Source organism: Phyllobates terribilis, unplaced genomic scaffold (genome assembly GCF_046119375.1).
Source record: "Phyllobates terribilis strain yellow unplaced genomic scaffold, ASM4611937v1 Scaffold_7__3_contigs__length_470593459, whole genome shotgun sequence".
In the NCBI taxonomy this organism is placed as follows: domain Eukaryota; kingdom Metazoa; phylum Chordata; class Amphibia; order Anura; family Dendrobatidae; genus Phyllobates; species Phyllobates terribilis.
Window position 1 is genome coordinate 184,524,443 of NW_027362767.1, and position 23,868 is coordinate 184,548,310.

The 23,868-nt window shown below is 44.1% G+C and overlaps 1 protein-coding gene across 1 annotated transcript in view; it reads left to right on the forward strand.

Annotated features, from left to right (window-relative positions):
- The first annotated feature begins 15,889 nt into the window (after window positions 1–15,889).
- LOC141154115 (Krueppel-like factor 5) overlaps window positions 15,890–23,868 on the forward strand; it is a 274,806-nt gene continuing 266,827 nt past the window's right edge. The window contains exon 1 of the mRNA XM_073639586.1: window positions 15,890–16,201. Within this exon, the coding sequence (XP_073495687.1) occupies window positions 16,052–16,201 (150 nt within the window). The 5' untranslated portion in view covers window positions 15,890–16,051. The remainder of the gene's footprint in view (window positions 16,202–23,868) is intronic.

A 23,868-nucleotide genomic window follows, 5' to 3' on the forward strand; every position in this document is an offset into this window, starting at 1 on the left:
CTCTCCTCCTCCTCCTCCCTGTCCTCAGGCCATCCACGCTGAACAGACTATATGACAGTTGTGCAGGTAGTACCATCTATAGTGCATGAAACTAGCTCCTCCTCCTCTTCCTCATTGTCACCCAATCCAAATTGGGATGAGATGAGTCTGGGCTGTGTGTAATCACCCTGTATGGTTCCTTGCTCCATCCCATCGTGCTCTGCCTGCAATGCATCCTCTTTGATTGTGAGCAGAGAGCGTTTCAGAAGACAGAGGAGCGGGATGGTGATGCTAATTATGGCGTTATCGCCGCTCACCATCTTGGTGGGTCCTCAAAGTTTTGGAGGATGGTATATATGTCTGACATCCATGTCCACTCCTGAGGTCTTATGTGTGGAGTCTGAACTGAATACCGATGGCCTTGTTGATGCTGATAGTCAACAACTGCCCTCTTCTGCTCACAAATTCTTCCCAACTTCTGCAGTGTAGAGTTCCAACGCGTGGGGACATCACACACCAGTCGGTGAGCCGGAAGCTGCAAACGCTGCTGAAGCATGGCAAGGGTGGCGGAAGCTGTAGCTGACTTTCTAAAATGGGCACACAGGCGGCGTACTTTGACAAGCAGATCCGGCAGCTCCTGGTAGGTTTTGAGAAATCACTGAACCACGAGGTTAAGCACATGGGCCAGGCATTGTATGTGTGTGAGCTTGCCTCACCTCAGAGTCACCACCAAGTTCCGGCCATTGTCACACACGACCATGCCTGGCTGTAGGTTCAGCAGTGTTAGTCACAGATCTACTTGCTCTATCAGAGCTGTCCACAACTCTACAGAGTTGTGTGGTTTGTCACCTAAGCATATTAGCTTCAGCACAGCCTGTTGCCGCTTGGCCGAGGCAGTGCTGCAGTTCTTCCAGCTTGCGACTGATGTGGCATTTCGGAGATGGATGCTGAAGAGGAGGAGGAGGTGTAGGAGCTGTAGACTGTGGGGCAACTCTTATTGACTGAGGGCCTGCAATCCTCAGCGTTGGGAGAACGTGTTCCGTCCCAAGGTCCAACTGGGTCCCGGCTTGAAGTATGTTAACCCAATGTGCCGTCAGCGAGATGTACTGTCCCTGCCCACAAGCACTTGTCCACGTGTCCGTGGTTAGGTGGACTTTCCAAGTAACTGCGTTGTTGAGGGCACGGCTAATGTTGTGGGACCCGTGCTCGTGTAATGCAGAGACGGCACACCGGGAGAAATAATGGCGGCTGGGGACTAAGTACCAAGGAACGGCTACCGTCATCAGGTTGCGGAAATCTTCCGTCTCCACAAGCCTAAAAGGCAACATTTCGAGTGCAAGCAGTCGCAAAATGTGTGAATGTAATAGTGTGGCCAGTGGTGCGTTGGCTGCGCATTTGCGCTTGTGTTGCAAGGACTGGGGTAGGGACAACTGAACGCTGCGCTGGGACAAGGACATGGATGTGCTTGCTGATGGTGCTAGTTGAGAGTGTGCAACGTCAGGTGCAGGGCAGGAGGCATATTCGCATGTGCCATGGATAGGGGATTGGCTTGCATGCACAACAGCGGAAGAAGCAGTGGTGCCCCCCGCAAACACTGTTCCTGGACCCTGAGGAGGATCAGGGTGGGAGGAAGGAGGATCAGGATGAGGAATATGAGGTCCAGAAATATGGCTACTGAGACTGGACTGTGTGGAAGGCAGGGTGGTGGTTTTGGTGGCTAAGTGACTGGAAGCATTATCTACTATCCAACCAATAATCTTTTCACACTGCTCTGTGCTCAATAGTGGTGTTCTGGGGTCCCCTATTAATTGGGACAGGAAGGTCGAGCGAGAAGATGTGGGTGTTGGTTGTGGCACAATTTCAGCTAACCCACGGCCTCGGCCTTGTCTTGTGCATGCACCATCATCACCATCACGTCCACTTCCCCGTCCCTTGCCACGCACCTTACCCATTTTAAATGAAGAACAATATTTTCCACATTCACTACAAATGGCTGGATTTGAACCGCAGTGATATGTGATACGTGTGATGGAAAACCATAGTTTTAAATAGCTGGCCTGTAGGTAACCATTTTTAATGGTGTTCTGGGGTCCCCTATTAATTGGGACAGGAAGGTCGAGCGAGAAGATGTGGGTGTTGGTTGTGGCACAATTTCAGCTAACCCACGGCCTCGGCCTTGTCTTGTGCATGCACCATCATCACCATCACGTCCACTTCCCCGTCCCTTGCCACGCACCTTACCCATTTTAAATGAAGAACAATATTTTCCACATTCACTACAAATGGCTGGATTTGAACCGCAGTGATATGTGATACGTGTGATGGAAAACCATAGTTTTAAATAGCTGGCCTGTAGGTAACCATTTTTAACAGCGAGCTCGTGTCAATAACTTCAATGACACACTGCAAGAAAATTTCAATGGAGGCCACAAATGGCAGAATTTTCAGCGCATGTATATGTGATCCATGTGACGGACAAACCACAGTTTTAAATAGCTTTCCCGAATTTATTTTATATCCAGCCACTTTAGCGTAGACATCAAGTGTCTTTTGCAAATTAGGGAGAGATATAAAGGGGTTCGTCAGGGACAGCATAATGTCGTCAGCAAAGAGGGTAATTTTAAAGTCTTTGCTCCCAATCTGGATCCCCGTGATGTCTGGGTTAATACAGACCTGGGCTGCCAGGGGTTCAATGCTGAGTACATAGAGTAAAGGTGGAGAGAGGACATCCCCGGCAAATCCTATTGCGTATGGGGAGACGTTGGGAGTGGGCATGAAGCAAACGGACAGTTGCTTCAGGGCAAGAGTAGAGAGCCGTAAGGGCGGTAACAAAGGGCCCCAACAGGCAAAAATGGCGTAGGGTAGAAAACATAAACGTCCAATCCAGCCTATCAAAGGCCTAGGTAACTATTTTTAACAGCGAACTGGTGTCAATAACTTCGCTAACACATTGCAACAAAATTTCAATGGAGGCCAGAAAAGGCAGAATTTTAAACGCACTTATATGTGATCCGTGTGACGGAGAAACCACCGTTTTAAATAGCTGGATTTTTAGCGCTGTAATATGGAAAGGATCTGGCTGTATTTTTCAGTGCCAACAAGAAAATGGATCAGAAAAATGGTGTTCTCTGGATTGCGTTTTAAGCAAATCATCAGGATTAAGATCCAGAAAAAAAGATTCCTGGCCCCTGATACCAGAGGCTATTTCTAGAAATATCTGTAAAAGCACCAGCAGCAGACAGAACTGGAATGGACCCTCTTGCTATGTGCACTGCAGTCTGCTACCTATACTGCCTGCCTGCCTGACTAGCACCGATATCTATGCAGCTGGATTAGTCCTCAGAAGTACTGTTAGTTGAGATGGATATGTGAATAATATATGCTGGTATACCTACACTAACTAAGAAACAAGCAAAACTCTCCCTAGCTCAACAGCACCTCTCCCTACACTGTCTGATTCCAGAGTGACTGTGACGAGCATGGCGGCGCCAGGTCTGATATAGACCTGATGACACTGTGCGGCCAGCCAATCACTGTAATGCCACAACCAACATGGCTGCGGCATTACAGTGGGTGGCAGACAATCCCTGCATGTTCATTGGCGCTCTAAAGAGCACCAAACATGCAGGGAGGGGACCCGAGCTCCCGCCGAGCAACCCCGGATATACTCGACAAACGCCGAGCATCTCGAGCAGTGAGATGCTCGGGCGAGCACCGAGTAGTAGCGTGCATGCTTGCTCATCACTAATGACCCTACTGTACCCCACCTCAACTCCCAGGGCAAAGTATGCTGACCCCAACACAGTATGATCCCCCAACTTTGACCCCCTAGAGCTAGAGAGGATGATACGTAATAAAGTAGGGTGTTATACATAATAAAAGATGAAACTATATAACTATGAACGGCTCTATACATAATAAGTGAGTACACTATATACTAAGGTAGTATGCTATACATAATAAGGCTACATTCCTGCATCTGTGTGCAGTGTCGGTGTGCTGCCCTGTTTTACTGACACACTGAGCATGTCGTATTCTAATACTCAAAATCAGATCAGAACAGGACATTCTCTGACCCTCATGGATTTCATTCTCAGATCCGTGATTTTCATGGATGTGTGAATGGATCTTTAAAACTCTACAAGTCCGTGGACCATCCGATAAAAAAAATTGGCAGCACACGGACATTTCACACAAATGTGAGAATGCAGCCTAAGGGATTTTACAGATAATATTATCACACAGTGCAGATACAGAATAATATTTACATCCAGGTTTCTGCTGTTTCTTTTCCATATGGTCAGACCTTCATGTCGACATCTCCCAGTCATGACTCGTCTTGTCACAATGATCACCGCAGCCCTAAAAAATAGCAAGGTCAGATATATTGTATAGATACATGTGTCTCCCCCATACTGTGCCCCTGACTACAGATATGTACTCCACCATTGCTCTCCCCAGCCCCACCATCCCCATCATTGCTCTCCTCATCATCATCATTGCTCTCCCCATCCACACCATCCCCATCATTGCTCTCCCCATCCCCATCATGGCTCTCTCCCACCTCTATCATTGCTCTCCCCATCCCTGTCATTGCTCTCCCCATCCCCATCATTGCTCTCCCCAGCCTTATCATTGCTCTCCCATTCATTGCTCTCCCCAGATCCATTATTGCTCTCCATATCATTGCTCTCCCCATCCCCACCATCCCAATCATTGCTCTCTCCAGCCCCACCATCCCCATCATTGCTCTCCACAGCCCCTTCGTAGCTCTCCCCAGCCCCATCAGCCCCATCATTGCACTCCTCAGCTCCATCATTGCTCTCCCCATCACCACCATCCCCATCATTGCTCTACCCATCTCCACCATCCTCATCATTGCTCTCCCCATCCCCACCATCCCCATCATTGCTCTCCCCATCATTGCTCTCTCCCACCTCCATCATTGTTCTCCCCATCCCCATAATTGCCTTCCCCAGCCCCATCATTGCTCTCCCCAGCTCCATCATTGCTCTCCCCAGCCCCATCAGCCCCATCATTGCTCTCCCTATCCCCGTCATTGCTCTCTCCAGCCCCATCATTGCTCTCCCCATCCCCACCATTCTCATCATTACTCTCCCCCACATCCACTCATTCTCCTGTTCCTCCCCCCTCGTTTCAATTAAAAAAAAACAAAACGCAATTTACTTCTCAGCACGCTCCCCTGCAGCATCCTCTTCGTTGACAGCAACTTTCTCCCCGACCCAGGCGCGCTGCATGATGATGTCTTCAAGCTGCGCATGTCTGTGTCAGGGAGGAAGTGCCGGGCAGGATGCAGAGAACGGATCCCTCAGCTCCACTGCCATTTTCTCCTGTCAGCAGTGGAGCTTCAGGGATCGCTCTGTGCCCACCGCACAGGATGAGGGCAATCTGGCTATGGGCCCCCCGGAGCTTCTGGCTCTGAGAAGCAGGCCAGATTGCCCTCAATATTAGCCACCCGGCAAGGGTTCCCCTGACCCTCCAGGCCCCGATGCAGATGCACCAGCGGTATGTCCGCCCCTGGACTGCTATGGGGCCCCCCCCGGCTCACGGGCCCCATAGCAGTCGCGTGGCCTGCCGCCATTGGCTGTACGCCACTGGCTACTGGATACCTGTGTTTCCATTGTTTTATCTGTCGTCTAGAGGATCGTGGACTATGGCTACAGACTATACTGGCTGGAGATATGAAATATGTGGGCCAACCAAAATGTGGGAGACAGTGAGCATGGCCTGATACAAAGCCAGTGGAACGACTGATCCCAGGTTGGGAACTTAAGGATTGAGAGAACTGTATTTGGCCTATTTACCTGGAATTGCTGTGTTACCATGGATGTGATTAATAAAATCTTGTTGCATGGTTAACCTGCCTAGGTGATTACTTACAACCCACCACCTCAGATCTTCACAAGTGGTGGCAGCGGTGGGATCACCAATCTCTGGACAGCATACCAGGGAAAGTTACCGAGTGGTGACTTGGCAGATGAGATGGGGGAGGATCGACCGACTGAATGGAGGCAGATGCTGGATATGCTAGGAGAGCGGGCGGCAGTCTTAAGCAAATATCTGTGTGTGCATGTTGTAGTACCCCCGCCCATCCCAGCGCAGAGGACAGTGGATAACAGGAAAGAGGGGCCTGCATCTTTAAGGTACCGGATATACCACAGTTCAATGAGGACACCTGGGATATTGATGAACATCTCTGGTTATTTGAGAACTTCTGCCTCCTGCATGAGGCGTCAGTCAGTGACTGGCCCAGGTTTTTGAGCGTTGGCCTTACTAGAAAATCAAGAGAAGCTTTTAATAATTTGTCTTCTGGGGATCAGAGATGTTACTATACAATTTGCAGAGAAATACTAGAGAGGTATTGTCACACAAGGTGTAGGAAGGAATAAGTGCAACACAAAGGGAAGGGTGAAAGGAAGCCCAGACTCAAGGGAAAGGGGAGAGTGGAGACCTCCTAGTGATCTAGTGTCACCCTGTCTCCACTAACGTCCCTATATTGGTTCTTCACCAATTGCTGCACATGTACCTCACCCAGTCTTTCCCTGGCGTTAGGCTACAGCTAGGGAAGGGAGGGGATGAGCACTACTCGATCCCCACTGAACACTAAAGACAACAAGGGGGGACAAACAAGGGAAAATCGCTTAGCTTTAGTCGGCTCCAGACAAATGCGCACACGTCCTCTAGCTTCAGAGAGGAAGAAGTACTGCTCTTGCTCAAGCCTTCACAAGGAGTAATGAATATCGCCGGCACCTCCCTCTGACACACAGCAGGTATTTATACACTCAGGCCAGGGTGTTAATTAGCCAGAGGAAGGTAGCCCCTGGGTCTTAGAGATACAGCTTCTAAGAAGTTGTCTTTAATGACAAACGTTGAGATCTCCTGCAAAGAACTGCAGGGTGACTGTCACTTCTGACACACCCGTGACAGGTATGCCGTCACTCCTCAAACCTACCTGAGGAAGTTTCGGGAGACTGACAAGCCCACTGCACACATGCATCAGGAGTTTGCCAACACACTACGTACGGCATGCCCTCAGTGGATAGAAGGACTGAGGGCTCAGGAAGCAGAACATGTCACAGATATTTTTATGCTGGAACAATTTATGTCCAAACTCCCAGGTGATTTAAAAGAATGGATGGCAGATAGAAAACTGCTCAGCCTGGATGAGGCTGCAAGATTGGTCTGCTAATCGACCAGGGCTACGTGGAAGGACAGCCCCAGAGAGTCGGGAACAGGAGCGTACAGGCCAGTGAGACTCATGGACCGTCTAGAAGAGGAACTGCAGGGATTTTGGACTTCACAAAGAGAGGGAGGTTTCCCAAGCCTCCAAGCATGGCTTGTGTTGGGACGAGGAGGGCTAAACTGCCATAACTGTGGACGCATGGGACACTTTGTCAGGGAATGCCGGGAACATTCTAGCCCACATCACAACCTAGGAGCAGGAGTGGTGTGCCACTGGGCCAATGTCGTAACCCAAAACCAAGGACTGGTTCTCACTGCTTCAGCCGAGAGGGAGCGGGTCTATCTGCAGACTAACCCCCCAGCTGTGGTGAGTAATTCCCAAAATACAATGACTGCTACCATGAAGGAATGTGAACTGAGGGAGGTAAATTAAATCAGGGAGGAGGCCCAGGGACTTCAGGACACTGGTTCTACCATCACCCTGGTCAGCCCAGATATTGTCCCCCCTGAACACTATTTACCTGGCCATCAGGTGACCATCCCCATAACTGGGTGTCAGCACTCTGGGGTTGGTCGCAATGGATACAAGTTTGGTTCTCATCGGGCATGTGTGGAGTTTCCCAGGACAAACCGGGGATTAAGGGGAGGATATGGAGGACCCCGAGGAACAGACAGACCCCTGATCCAGCTAACTAAATACACAGTATTCGTCTCAGGGCTTCCCCCAACGGGAAGTTGGCAGGATCTGAAATATCATATGAGAGAAGCTGGAGATGTCTATTATACTGATGTACACCAGGGTGAAATGGGATTGTGGCGTTTATTCGCAAGGGTGACATGGAATATGCTTTGAGGAAACTGGATGATACAAAGTTTCGTTCTCATAATGGTGAGACCCCTTACATTCGTATCCGTGCTGAAAAAGTGGGGGAGGACTGTGAGGAGCTGGCCACTTACTAAAGGCTTTTCCAACATGAAGCATCTATTTTCATCAATATTAGTATTGTGTTTTATTACATATTTGCTGACTGTGTTTTATTAAAGCTCTGCTTGCTCATCAGTGTATGTTCACAAATTTAACTTGTAAAGTGTCCAGCATTCTACTAATCTCATCATTATCTCAGGAGCCTCTAACCATTGTTCCAAAAGCGAATAAGCCCATTGTGTTAGTATTGATTATAGACACAGTGGAACTGTCACCAGAGGGGGTCTTACACACAGTCTCAGGTGAAGGCTCTAGGAATTTTCTTCATTGTTTCAGCTAAAGTAAATGCTTAATGGGGAGGGTGTCATCACTTCTGACTTGTGAGGGGGCTGACCCTAGGGAGGAAAAATGACATGTTTTAGTGAGGAGTTTGGTAGGACACCGAAGGAAGAGGATGGAGACTGAGGAATTGGAAGGATGGATAAGCATGTTACAGTTGTGGGATCTGTCATTTGGATGTAAACTTTTTTAAAGGATTGTTGCTACTGGATACCTGTGTTTCCATCGTTTTATCTGTCGTCTGAAGGATCATGGACTGTGGCTACAGACTATACTGGCTGGACATACGAAATCTGTGGGCCAGTCAAAAGTTGGGATACAGTGAATGTGGCCTGATACAAAGCCAGTGGAACTACTGATCCCAGGTTGGGAACTTAAGGACTGAGAGAACTCTATTTGGGCTATTTACATGGCATTGCTGTATTACCATGGATGTGATTAATAAAATCTTGTTGCATTGTTAACCTGCGTAGGTGATTACTTACAACCCACAACCTCAGATTTTCACAGGGGACAAGTCCCACACCACTCAGAAACTGTCGACGGGGATCAAACAACAGACAGATGAGTGGTTGGTGCCAGTTAACCTCAAGCTCAGCCTGGTGGTGTGCGATAACGGGCAAAGTCTCGTAGCAGCCCTGGGTCTAGCCAGTTTGAAGCAAACCCCTTTGCCTGGTGCATGTGTAAGAGGAGATGACAATGCTCCTGAGGAACCCCGGCGCTGTGTATCATTGGTGCGAGAAGCCTGCCACCTACTGTTCAGGCGGGACCATGCGGAACTAACCAGAACAGGAAGAGTTGCAGGGGCGACGAGTTTAGATGCAACACATAGTCAGGTACCTTTGATGACAGAATTCCCAGATATAAAGGGTCCGCGTGCCAAACTAGAGCGGGTTTTGGCTCCAAGAGAGAGAGAGGTGCAGACGTGCACAGGAGAAGATGCTGCAGCCAGAGTGACAGGCTGCAGCAGGAAGCAGAGTGCTGGCACCTTGCTGACAGGACTTACACAACACCAAATAAGATCTAGAGCCCAAAAATTCTGTGCCCTTTTTTCTCCACACATACCTTTGACCATTGTGGCCAAAGAGTTCTATTTTAAACTCATCGGTCCACAGCACTTGTTTCCATTTGCATCAGGCTTGTTTAGATGTTATTTTGCACATTTCTGACACTTAATTTTATGTTGAGGAGAGGTTTTCTTCTGATGACTCTTCCATGAAGGTCATATATGTGCAGGCATCTCTGCTCAATATTTCTGAAGATCTTTTGCAGTCAAGCGGGGGTTCTGATTTGCCTCTATATTGCAACCTAAGAGCATTTTTCACTGAAATTTTGCTTGGTCTTCCAACCTTTTCTTGACCTCCACTGTTCCTGGTAATTGCCATTTCTAAATTACATTTCGAGCTGAGGAAAGGGCAACTTGAAACACCTTCCTATAGCCTTCTCCTGCTTTCTTGGCCTCCACCATTTTCATTTTTCAGAGTGCTAGGCAGCTGCTTAGAAGAACCCATGTACAAATAGGAGCATGCTGCATATAAATGGTTTAAACAACAACAGGTAATTAAGCAGAATATTCTAAAATGTACTTATAGGTAGGAGCAACCGAAAACCAGCATATATTATAAGTTTTCTCAGACCAAGTGGATGTAAGCAATGCATGATTGGAGAGGGTACATCTTACCTATTTGGAGAGAGAGAGACTCAGGCTATCATTGAAAACGGATGGTAAGGTCGAGTTCTGACAGCTCATGGCTGTTATTCGTTTGTCTGTCTTTTTCATACACTTTTTTTAAACTGTTTAAAGATTTTGTGAATTAAAAATTACTATTTAAACCATTTTTATTCTGCATGCTCCTATTTGTACATGATTGTTTGGAGTGCTTTTTCATTTGTGATTTATTGTACAATAAATGTGATTTATTTGTTTGGTGTACACTCCCTGACAGAAGTTATGTCGCTTATCCATGTTATGTAAATAAAAGCTTATAACCTGATGTTAAATTCATCCATTGGTTTTATAAATTACTCTTTTGAAAGCTGAAACCCTCCCAAATTTGTTTTTGGTTAAGAAAATAAATTGGCTTCAATGATGAAATATTGATCATTTAATTAACACAGAATGGTCAGATTTTGGCAAGACAAAAGTTTTGTCGTCTGGTAATACAATGCACCCAATCCTAGTTTATATCCTTACCAGTGCTCAGTAAATGATCAGTAAATTAGTGGGGGTGTTTAAAAAGAAACCCAGCACCCCAGACCTTCACTTGAACTGCAACTTGAGCTCTGACAACATGCCAAAAATCCACCCTGTGACCAAAGCCTTGATTATCAAGAGGCTGAAGACCAGATCCACTGCAGAGGTGACTGGCACATTTAATGTGTCTCTGCATCAAGTACAAAGAATTAAGAAAAGATTTGAAGAGGCTGGAGATGTGTTTGACAAGCAGACCCCGCAAGACAACTGCTCAGGAGGAACGTTTGTTGGTTAGAAAATCCAAAGCAAGCCCATCTTCCACTGCAGCAGAGCTCCAACAGGCCTGGTCACCTCAAGTCCCTGTGTCAACTAGAACAGTTTGCAGGATTCTGTCTCGAAATGGCCTCCAGGGTCGAATCAGTGGCCAGAAGCCAGCACTAAACAAAAGGCAAATAAAAAAACGTGTGGCATTTGCAAAGTCCCACAGCCTGCTAAACAGATGGACGCTGGAAAAGTGGCAGAAGGTGGATTTCTCTAATGAATCTTCAGTAGAATTACACCACAGCCGCCGCAAATACTGCAGGAGACCTACTGGAGCCCGTATGGATCCAAAATACACCCAGAAAACAGTTAATTTGGTGGTGAAAAGATCATGGTCTGGGGTTACATTCAGTATGGGGGTGTGCGAAACATTTGCAAGGTGGAAGGCAATATCAATAGCCTAAAATATCAAGAAGTATTAGCGACCTCTTACATTCCAAATCATAAAAGGGGTCAGATTCTGCAGCAGGATGGTGCTCCATCTCATACATCCATCTCTACAACAAAGTTCCTCCAGGCAAAAAAGATCAAGGAGCTCAAGGACTGGCCGGCCCAGTCACCAGACATGACCATCATTCAGCATGTTTGGGGAAGGATGAAAGAGGAAGATTGGAAGACAAAACCAAAGAATCTAGATGAACTCTGGGAGGCATGTAAGACGGCATTCTTTGCTATTCCTGATGACTTCATTAATAAATTGTATGAATCATTGTTGAACCGCATGGATGCCGTCCTTCAAGCTCATGGAAGTCACACAAAATATTAAATATGACTCTAATAACAGCACAACTTCATTCACCAATGTTATGCAACATATATTTGTATTTTAAGATAATTATTTGTTTGAATATCACATTACTTTCTGTGGGCGACAAAACTTTTGTCTTGCCAAAGTCTGACCATTCTGTGTTCATTAAATGATCAATATTTCAGCATTGATGCCAAATTATTTTCTTAACCTAAACCAAATTTGGGAGGGTTTCAGCTTTCAAAAGAGTAATTTATAAAACCAATGGATGAATTTAACGTCAGGTTATAAGCTTTTATTTACATAACATGGATAAGCGACATAACTTCTGTCAGGGAGTGTAGTACCTCACAATTAATATGCAACTGGGTTGCCTTTTTCTATTAGTATCACCCATGGCTCCTATTTTTTGGCACAAGGTTAGCATAAAGCTGCAAAATTTGCATCACCTGGCCTTTCCTAATGATGATAGTGAACATGATAACCCTAACGGGCTAATTAAGGTCTGAAACTTTGGCCAAAGTTATCTGAGCACACAAATCTCCAAGGGTGCCCAAACTTGTACATCTATGGAAAAATGCAAGAGCGCGATAGGGTCTTATCCAATTAATAATTGTTACAGAAGTATTAAAAACTACTCACCTACTAGGGTTGTGTGGGACGCAACACCTAGAAAGCCTGGACTCCAAATGCTGCAGCTTCCTATGGATATGTCAGAGATAGATGCTGGCTAAAGGAAGTTGCTTCTGTGCTCTCTGGAGTCAGGACAAACCATTAGTATGGATAAAAAAGTAAGTTTATTGTCTAGGCGTTTCAGAGTCAGTGGACTCTGAAACGTGTAGACAATAAACCTACATTTTTATCCATACTAATGGTTTGTCCTGACTCCAGAGAGCACAGAAGCAACTTCCTTTCCCAGTATCTATCTCAAACTTGTACATTTGCCCAGTTTTCTTTTTGTAATTTTTAAAATGTAAAAAATGACAATATTTTTTTTTTTTGCCTCAAATGCAAAAGAAATGTGTCATCTTTAAATTTAGGCCTTTTAGAGATCATTTCATCTTCAACTTGCTTAACTGTTCACAATAACAGTAATTCTAACAGGGGTGCCAAACTTTTACATGCCACTGTAGTTCAATGGCTGCTCCTGCGTCATGTCTATCTGCACGTTGCATCCGGATACCTGCTTTACACATGTGCTGAATTTGGTGGTGCAGCGCTTCCTTAAAAATTACCGACATATGTCAGAGCAGCTACTGAAAGTGTGGGCAGTGTGTGCTCACTTTCGGAGTTCTCGCCCTTCTGCAGCTCGCCTGTCTGCTCTGTAGCATGACTTCTGCCTTCCCACTCACCGCCTCATATGCGATTTACCAACAGGTTGGAACTACACCTTGCAGATGCTGGAGAGACTGTTTGAGCAGCAGCATGCAATAGTGGAGTTTCAGCTGCAGCATGACAGGTGAATCACTCTGCGGAACAACACCACTTCACCGCCTATGAGCGGACCTCCATGCGGAACGTGTGTGTCGTGTTGCGCTGCTACGAACATGGCCAGCGCTGATGACGCCACAATCAGCATTACTATACCACTTCTAAGCCTTATGAATGAGGTGGTGGCACAGGAGGAAGAGGAGCAGGAGGTACAGGGACCATTCACACCTTTATCAGGTCTGTCGTCCACACTTGGCTCAGAGAGTGGGTTCCTGTACAAACAGTGGCCAGGTACACAACTGTCCAGCCAGGGGACAGTTTTGGAGGGTGAGGAGGAGGAACCATGTTCACAACAGGGTGGCTCTAAAAGCAGCTCATGGGCATCACCAGAGCATGGCTGGGGACATACAGAGGACCCAGACCATACAAATCCCACCGAGGACAGCTTGTCGTTGTCTCTGGGCAGCCTGGCACACATGCTGTTGTGCCTGTGTTGCGACCGCAGAGTTGCCTGGATTATTACCAGTGCTGATTACTGTGTGGCCATCCTGCTATATCCCCGCTACAAGGACAACGTACCATCCTTACTTCTGTCACTGGAGCAAGATCGCAAAATGTGTGAATACAAGAGCATTCTCATAGAGGCACTTCTGACGGCGTTCCCACCTGACATCGGGGGCTCTGTGAAAGAACAAGGAAGAGGAGTAGGAAGTCGCCAATGCTGCTGGGCCACCAGCACCACCTCGGAAGGCAGGGTTAGCATTGCTAAAATATGGAAAAACTTCTTCAGCACACAACAACATCCGGCAATAACATCTGATAAGTCCATATTAGCAGTAGGCAACGTTATGACAACATGGTGGAAGAGTATGGGTCCCCACGTCTCCATGTACTAACTGATGGGTCTGCCCCATTTAACCTTTGGGTCCCCAAATTGGACAGATGTTCTGAGCTTGCTCTTTATACCTTGGAGGTGCTGGCCAGCCCTGCAGAAAGTATACTGTCGAAACGTGTGTTTTGCACAGCAGGGGGTATGATCACAGACAGGCGCATCGGCCTGTCCACAGCCAATGTGCAAAAGCTAACAATCACTAAAATGAACCAGGTGTGGATCATGGACATGTCCATACCTTTGGCTGACTAGACAACTATAACACCGCACCCAGTCATTGTTATCCTCTATTTGCCATTCGTTTAATATTTTGGGCCTCCCTAACTAAAAAAAAACAACAACAAAAAAAAAAGCACAAAACCAGTATTGGCTACCTCCTCCGCCTCTTCCAGCTACAATGACACTTCCACCTCCACCTGCTCCACCTACTCCACCTCCTCCTCCACTTGGACCTCCGCCTCCTGGTTCAAGATTATTGTTATTTGCAGGACAATTGTCCTGCACTTATCCCATTTTGCTTCCTTTTCAAGCCCCCTTCCTACCCCCATTTTACTGCATAAAAGTTCAGGCCCCAATTTGCTTCTAATGGGTGTGAGCTGGTCTTATGCTGGGAAGGGCCCAATAATCATGGAGCTTCCCAGCCTATTGATATCAGCTCACAGCTGTCTGATTTGCATTTGCTAGTTATTAAAAATGTGGGGACCCCAAAAAATGACATGGGATCCCCCTATTTTTAATAACCAGTCAAGGGAAAGCAGACAGCTGTGAGCTGGTCTTATTATGCTGGGAAAGGGTCAATATCCATAAACTTTCCCAGCCTATTAGTATCAGCCACCAGCTGTCTGCTTTGCATTTGCTGGTTATTAAAAATTAGAGGAACCCCCAAAAACACCAGTAGAGAGGTGTAAGAAGCTTGTTGATGGTTATAGGAAGTTATTGATTCCAAGGGGTGTGCAACCAAATATTAAGTTGAGGATGCCAAAAATGTTGTCCTGCCCATTTTGGAGTTTTGTATGAAATGGTGTCCAATTTGCCTTTTTTTCTCTGTTTTTTGTGTTGTTCCAATACACACAAAGGAAATAAACTTGTGTATAACAAAATATGTGTAATTGCAATAATTTTCTGGGAGAAATAATTCATTTTCTAGAACAATTTAAAGGGTGCCAACACTTTCAACCATCACTGTATGTATAAGGAATGGGGAGATATATATAGGGTGAGGGACATATATACCAGGATGGGTCCAGGGTGAGGGGCATGTATACCAGGAAAGGGCCCAGAATGGGGGACATACTGTATATACCAGGAAAGGGCTGAGGATGTGGGACATATATATCAGGAAAGGGCTGAGGATGTGAGACATTAGTACAGAATGGGGTTCTTTGCTACATAATGGATGAGAGGGGGGCAACACGTGTGTCCTTATAGGATTTAGAACGACATAAGGGCCATACATTTGACCAACATGCAGGGGGAGTTCAGGTCCTAATTTTGCACTGGGGCCCATTGGACACTAGTTATGCCCCTGAGTAACTGTAAATCTCCCTTTTAGCTTCTTTGCTCTCATTAGGATTTTCTACATATATTTCTGTCTGCACATGTGAATATAACCTAAAGGGAGTAAGACATAAAACTAAGCGATGATCTGCAGAGTAATGTTTTACCTGCATCTTTAGAGTAATGTGCAAAAGGTCAAGGCTTCACTCTAGAAATCATCACATGAATTGCAGATTTACACCACCGCAGCCTCGGCACTCACACAGGTAGACCTGCGAGCATCAGAAATACCTGAACTATTCCTCACACTCATTGGCCGTACAAGACCAACCGAATGTCTCCATTGGCTTCTCATACCTGTCACTATGTCTTCATCCAACCCCTCATCAACTCCTCCTTCTCCAGGTAAAGGAAAGAAACCCTACACAGCACGTTAATCCTCTAATTTCCACCCAAGGATCTAACTAAGGAAGATTACAGATTTTCTCAATCTCTTTCTATCTCTACATAGAGGGTCCAGGTATGACCCTGCAAACCGGTTCTAGCGACAGTGCTGTGTATTCCCAACTAAAACCCGTGAATATGTCTGGAGAAAGCGTGGAAGACAATGCTGTTTTCGAGGATATCAAACCTTCTATAAGGATGCTGGAAACCCAACCTGAGATCAGTGAGGTGAGAGTAATCTGAACACAGCACTCCTTCACTGCTTCTTTCTATAAGGTTCTGTTATTTCCTGTTGAAATTACTTTACCAGCGTTCCTTTTATTTTCTTTCTTCTGTACTTTATCTTACTTTCATTTTTCTTGAATTCAAGTTTATTATGTTTAATGAAATGTGTATAAATCTACTCAACTTGCTTGCACAGATCCAGTAATCTATCTACCTATTATCTATCGATCCATCTATCTCTAACCATATATTTATCTATCTATCTAATTATCTATCTATCTATCTATCTATCTATCTATCTATCTATTATCTATATATCTATCCATACATCTATTATCTATCAATCTATCCATATATCTATCTATCTATCCATATATCTATTATCTATCAATATATCTATATATCCATATATCTAACTATTATCTGTCTATCCATATATCTATCTATCTATCTATCTATCCATACATCTATTATCTATCTATCTATTTATCTATCTTTCTATCTATCTATCTATCTATCTATCTATCTATCTATCTATCTACAGTATTTGTTACTGTAATGTATATGATCTATATATGGAACTAATGTATCCACCAGGGCCAGGGGTAAAAGTTTGTGCCATTTACGCCTTCCTTTTATTTTTCCTATATGTTGACACATTGAATACACACGTATATGAAGTTATACACGTATACACAACTTTCCGAAAAGTTTCTACGTTGTGCTAGTGCTAGGAACCTGGTAGCTCTCCTCAAACAATGAAAGCGCTGAAGAGTTTCTTTCTTTAATAACATTTGACCCTTTTGACTTTTATGTATAAATATATGTTGTATAATATTCTTGATGGTGACTTTGGGGTTGTAAAGGGAGAGGTTCTTCAGATTTATAAGATATAATATTTGTAGTGTCGTGCTCTCGTTGTAGTTCACACGGAGCCGATTCCATGTACCCACGGCAGGTATCACAATGTACAGATTCCTTTTCTTTAATAAATGCCTGAGGACAAGATAATGCATTTTTACCAGGGAGTGGAGACAAAAGCCGCATCTGGACAGGAGAGCCCTACGCCCTACCTGTTCAACTAGATTCTTCATGCACATGCAATAGCAGAAAACTATTTGGTAATAAATGGAAGAAAAGTTTTTACGTGATTTTAACTTATTTGGACAATTAACTAAGTTCGTTTAAAAAAGAAAATGTCGATTTCAGGACCCCTAAGAATATACAAGTGGGATGTACACTGACCCATCACCATGAATGGAGGAAGTGCATGAATCCAGATAGATAGGATGCCGCCTGTATACACAACAATGACTACTTATATAAATGCACCACACATTGTATCTATACATTATTTACAAACACGTATATACAGCCCGTACATGGCAGACCCTCCGTCCGGTCGTTCCTGTGATCCCAGGTGTGCGAGAGGGCATGCACGCGGGAGTGGCCGGTTAATGATTAAACCTCTTCCTATTGTAATATCACAATTTTACCTCATTCCTTATTGAAGATAAGAATTATTGCCGTTACGTGTCTGTGTAGAAAAATGAAAACATGTTCAGGTGCTATATATAAGTGTGACTACGTGCCTATGAACCGCTGCTTGGATAAGACAATGGTTCTGAATCGCTGACGTGCATGATCCAGTAATGGCCTAAAAGAGGACAGATCCTGAGAATAAATCCAGTCTTGTGTAGCCGTGATTGTTATATTATCATATTAAATCCTAATAAAGGAACGATTAGATGAGAAAGGATAGAGAAAATTAGATTTTTAAGTGAAAAAAATGAACCGTAATGGGCTTTTAAAAGGATTCTGACAACTGATTCATGGTGGTCGAACCATGGGGAGCAAGGATCAATCATTGGCGGTAGTGCAGCTGTGAAACGCTCCAGAATCCTTGCCAAGCCGCCCCAGGGGTATTGCTTCTAGGATGACTAGACCAGGAGGTATGTTTCTGGCAGCTTCTCCCTCCTCGTTCCCCATGACTGACAGGTCTCTCCCTATGCGCATACATACCGGAGCGATACCTGTCAGTCATAGAAGAACAGGGCAGGGAGAAGCCGCGGACAAACCATTGGTGCAACCTGTGCAGGTGTACAGGGACCAAAGAGGTAACAGGGGCCACTACCACCTCCAAATGATGAACTATTGGACTCACACACTGTCCTAGCACAGGGACACTCTTCTGTCTCTCGTCGTCCCTGAGCCCGTGTCTATTCATACGGCCTGTAGTTGTGGCACCATGAGTAGGTTGTCTGCTTCACCTTATAGACAGGCCAGAAATTCACTTTGTCTTAAGGGAGTATGGAGGCTGTGTTACCAGCAAAGTAAGTTTCATGCAGATTTCTATACTATTATTATGCTTACTTATTACACTTTGCTCATATAGCGCCATCATATTCCGCAGCGCTGTACAGACATCAACCACGCTGTCCCCATTGGGGCTCACAATCTAGATTCCCTATCAGACTTTGGAGTGTGGGAGGAAACCGGAGACCCCGGAGGAAACCCACGCAAACACAGGGAGAACATAAAAACTCCTTGCAGATGTTGTCCTTGGTGGGATTTAGACCCAGAACCCCAGCGCTGCAAGGCTGAAGTGCTAACCACTGAGCCATCATACAGTGCTAACCACTGAGTCACGGTACAGTGCTAACCACTGAGCCATCATACAGTGCTAACCACTGAGTCACGGTACAGTGCTAACCACTGAGCCATCATACAGTGCTAACCACTGAGTCATGGTACAGTGCTAACCACCGAGCCCCCGTGCTGCTCTATTGGTTATTATTAGGATAATGTGCAGGCAAGGATTGGTTCATCAGCTGCCAATTGTACCTGCCCAGTATTGCTGCTGGTGGGTGGCACCATGGCAGTCCCACTCTTCTTCATGAGCTGTGATCTTTTGGCCAAAATACTCTATCCCCTTTAATATTAACTTCAGCTCCTGGGTTTAGTGATACTCTCCACAACCAACACTTGGGTGAGTAACCCCTCAAGCTGTAGCCCCCTTATCCTGATTTAGGCATCTACAAACAATGGCATTTGGGATTTAGTATTTGGATGCTGATTTTTAGCCAATAACAGTAGTTGATTATAAGGACAGGAGTATAATAGAAAATAGAAAAAGGCTAAAAAACATAAAATACAAATCTGACAGCGTGATAGTGGCCTAAAGATTCAGGCACAGAGCGGGATTAGTGCCTTAGACAGAACAGTGTCCCAACCTATGGGGTCAGCAAAGTCTTTCCTCGTCCACGTGTGGTTACCACCGCTGACGATCCCTACTCAAGTCAAGAAGAAAAACTAGGGAAAAGTTCAAAAGAACAATTGGGGCATTTTTTGTAAATCAGACTCACATTGGTCACTGCAGTAAAGGTAGCATGTCCATGCAATATTAAGGCTCAAATACAGAATATCAGCCCATAGGAGCCTATGGGTAATATATTATGTGTTCTGCATAATATTGTGTGAACAATGCCTTAGATTGCTGTCCTTCATGTGACTGACGCAGGCTTTGTGATTGCCGTATTCGGACCAAGACTGTTGCCTTGTACTGGTTGTAGTGAAGTGTGTAGAGAAATCCATGGAGTTGTGCTGCAAGTTATTCTAGAAAATGTTTCAAGAAAATTTAGAAACATAACTTAAAAACTCAACTTCCATTTGATTACTGTACTTAATTTGGGTAAAAAAAAAACATGATAAGGAAAGAAACCTGCAAAAGATATTTGTGATATTTCATTGTTAACATCTATCTAGACCACAGAAATTCCTTTAAAAGTAATATAAGAAATATAAAATATGTAAAGCAACTTGTTTTAAAGAAGTTACTTACAAGGACCCTAATAGAACATATGGATAGTGCTTGTGTAAACCAGAATACCCTTTTAATTGATTCCTTTCCATTCTGTAACACATATTTACAAGGTTGCAATGTAATATGTGTACGGCACAGCTGGAGGCAGCTAAGCGGTTCATCAGAGGGAGGTTAGTCACCCTGTAACACTGAGAGGCGATGTAGATGGCACGAGCCGCTGATTGACAGCTGCAGCCATGTGCTCTAGTCTTGATGTCAGTAATGCAGTCTGTAAATTGGCGCCGCAGCAGCCAATCCGATAGTAATGGGTGCACCGTTTAGTCAGGAAAGCAGCTGTTCTACAAAATCAAACAATTTTAATGTGTAGTTAAAAAAAGCGGCATGGTGGCTTCTTGGCACCATTTCGCATGAACCTTATATGTGTAAATATCCCTTTGAATTACAAGTGTTTTTAATAGCTACATTCTAAGCATTTTTTTTAAAATTTGCATCACACTTTTTCTTACATCTCTTACGTACTAAAGTGATGCTTTTAGGGAGAATGACAAAAAGGCAGGACAAAATAAAACGCTTTGTATGTAGTGTGTTTTTTTCTATCTCAGCACAACATTTAATAACTTTTATGTTATGTTTTTCTATGCCCCCAAAAATTCCTTGAAAAAATAGTTTTTTCAGCAAAATTTTCATGTTCAATCACATCAATTACTAACTTACATTTCTAGCTTTATGATCTGTTTGCTGCTTTTGCTGTGTGTTTTCTTAAAGTGAACCTGACAGCTGATTTATGCTGCCCGAACTATGGGTAACATGCAGGAGTCCGACTCTGTCATTTCAGGCAGGTATGATTTGCACTGAAATGAATAAATTTAATTAAATTAAATTAAAAGCCGACCGGGGATCATGGCATTCAGATGACTGGTCCAAGAAGCTCAGCGATTTCTCCCCATCAAACTCCTCTCGAGTAACAGGTCTCTCCTTACTCACACATGTAGGGAGAGAACTGTCACTCACCAGAAGAGGGGAGGAAACACATTGTCTCGTAGTAAACTTTTCTGTTCTGTTAAACAAAATTAAGAAAAAAAGTTAGTTGCCAAACACAGTAAATGGAGTAGGTAAGGTATACCGTGTTTTCAAAGGGTCACAGCACACCCTATAAGCTGCTGGATATTTCTCTCTTTCCTCCTGTACCAGTCAGTGACCCATTTTGTTCAAGATTATTGTACTTGTTTATTATGTATACCCTTTTTCACAAGTAATAAATAATAATAATATTTAAAGGGAATCTCTCAGCGGGATTTGACCCCCTCAAACTATTTATATACGCATGCAGCTCTTTACAAGACAATTCCAACAATACCTGTACATAGCCGGTCCGTTCCTCCATTACTGAGAAATCTGTGTTTGAATTGATATGCAAATGGCTATAGTAGATCTGAAGCCTCTTTCACTCCAGCTCTATTCTCTGTCCATTGCTGCCTCCTCTTCCTTGACTGACAAATTCTATGCTGTGGGAATTCAGGCAAATGAGAGGTCAGTCAAGCACGAGGAGGTAGAACCGGAGTGACGGAGGCTTCAAATCTACCATAGCCCTTCAGCCTCATTTGCATATCCATTCAAACGTTAATTTCTCAGTTATGGAGGAACAGACGGACCATGTAAAGGTATTGCTGGACTTGTATCTAAAAAAGCTACATGCACATATAAATAGGTGAAATCCTGCTGACAGATTACAATACCACTTTGGTGTTTTTTTATTTCGCTATTGGTTAGGTATTAGTAATATAGGTTCATAGTGTGTTGTACAACACTACTATATAGTACCATCTTGTACTGTTTCCAGAGCCGCTCCGGCCCCTCCTCGCCATCTCACCAGATATCACTGCAAACCATTACTTTCTCTCTCCTAATGTAAGTTTATGAGTAAGTTTATCATTCTGAGTCTCTTAGACTTACATTGAGAAGTGACTTCCGATCAATGGAAACAATGGAGTGATCCAGCTGGTGATAACTGGGGGCACGTGGTCCAGAATAAGACCAGATGGAATTGGCAGAGGACCCAACCACTAAGTATATTATTACATACACGGAACATACATTACCTATAGGGGGTGAAATAAAAACAAATAAAAAAATGACTCATTCAACCCCAAAGGTGCATGAAGTTTTCAAAGAGCTGTTACATTTATATAACATGTGAATGCTACGATTTTCATTCTTTGGTGAAGCTGGTGCAAAAGGTAGCCTTGAGCGACAGATTAAAATACTTATCATTTGATTATACTTAATACATTCTGTTAGCAAGAGTATTTTTGATTACAGAGGAAAAAATGATATTCGATTATGCAGTTAAATGGCTTCGGGGAACATACCAGAACTATGATGTATGCAAAGCAAAGTATACCATACAAAGGGAACTGTCGTCTGCACCGGGGATATGGAGCAGTTAATTTATCAGGGTCTTTCAACTAAATCGAGGCTTCTCATCAGCTCTGGAAAAAGTTGATGTCACTTGCACATTTTAAGCCATATGATTAACAGTATACAGCTTGGAAGCAATTCATACCTCACATCCGAATTTTGCATTAAAATACCTGGGTAATTCCTTCTGCTCGCTGTCACATTTACTACGCAGGGACATATTTACATATCTAATTTTAGGTGTAGTATTTAAAAAAAAAGTACTCATCTTTTACAATGCCAGCATAATGGCAGCACATAATATACAATATATTACATACATATAGAATACTGTGCAAAAGTTTAAGACAGGTGTAGAAAAAATGCCACAAAGTAAGAATTCTACCAAATATTAAAGTGTTAATAGTTTATTTTTATCAATTAACAAAATGCAAAGTGAATGAACAAAAGAGAAATCTAAATCCCAACAATATTTGTTGACCGCCCTTTGCCTTCAAAACAGGATCGATTCTTTCAGTTACACAGTTACACTTGCACAAACTCTACCAAACAGGTGAAAATGCTTATTATTTTTATATGTATGTTAAAACACAGTCATGAACTGAAACTGGAAACAATTCTGATACCAAAATATATCACACCATGGCAAGACTGAACACAACAAGGCACAAGGTAGTTATACTGCATCGGCAAGGTCTCTCCCAGGAAATGATTTTGAAGCAGACTGTGGATTCAAAATGTGCTGTTCAAGCTCTTTTGAAGATGAACCAAGAAAGGGGCAATGTTGAGGACCATAGTTGCAGTGGTCAACCAAGGAAATTGTCATGGCTCGACTCCGGGGATCGATCCAGTAACTCCTGGCTTTGAGTCAGTTTTCCTCTCTGTTGGACCACAGCCTCTGTTGTTTCTGTCCAAATGTTGAAAATGCTCTTGTCTTTGCTTTGCTGTGTTACTTCTATGCAGGTGTTCTCACTTCGTCATTTGGTTTGTACTATCGCATCTTGGGACGGGCTATTTATATTCTTCTGAGCATGCAGTCTTTGCTGGCTATATTCCAAGTTAGATGGAGGTTTGGAGTCCCAGCTCCCCAGTCAAAGATTATCTTGCTGAGTTTCTCTTCTGCTTCTCCTGCGGTTTGTTTGCATGTTCCCCTTCCCAGCACTCTTCCCATTTTGTTACATTTAGGGTCTAAGGTTTCCATGTCTACTGAAAGTCTTTTTGGGTTCCTTTCTTTTTCTTCCATCTTTCATAAAAGACTGTATGAATACATCTTTAGCCCTGTGTCTCACCCTATGACTGTGTGAACTACGTTCTGTTGTTTTTTGTTTTGGGTTACACTCTGTGTTTAGTTGAGGGTGTAGTTAAGGACACTCAGGGTCAGCTGACGTTGATTGGGTGCTCTATTGCATAATTTTAGAGTGCCAACCTC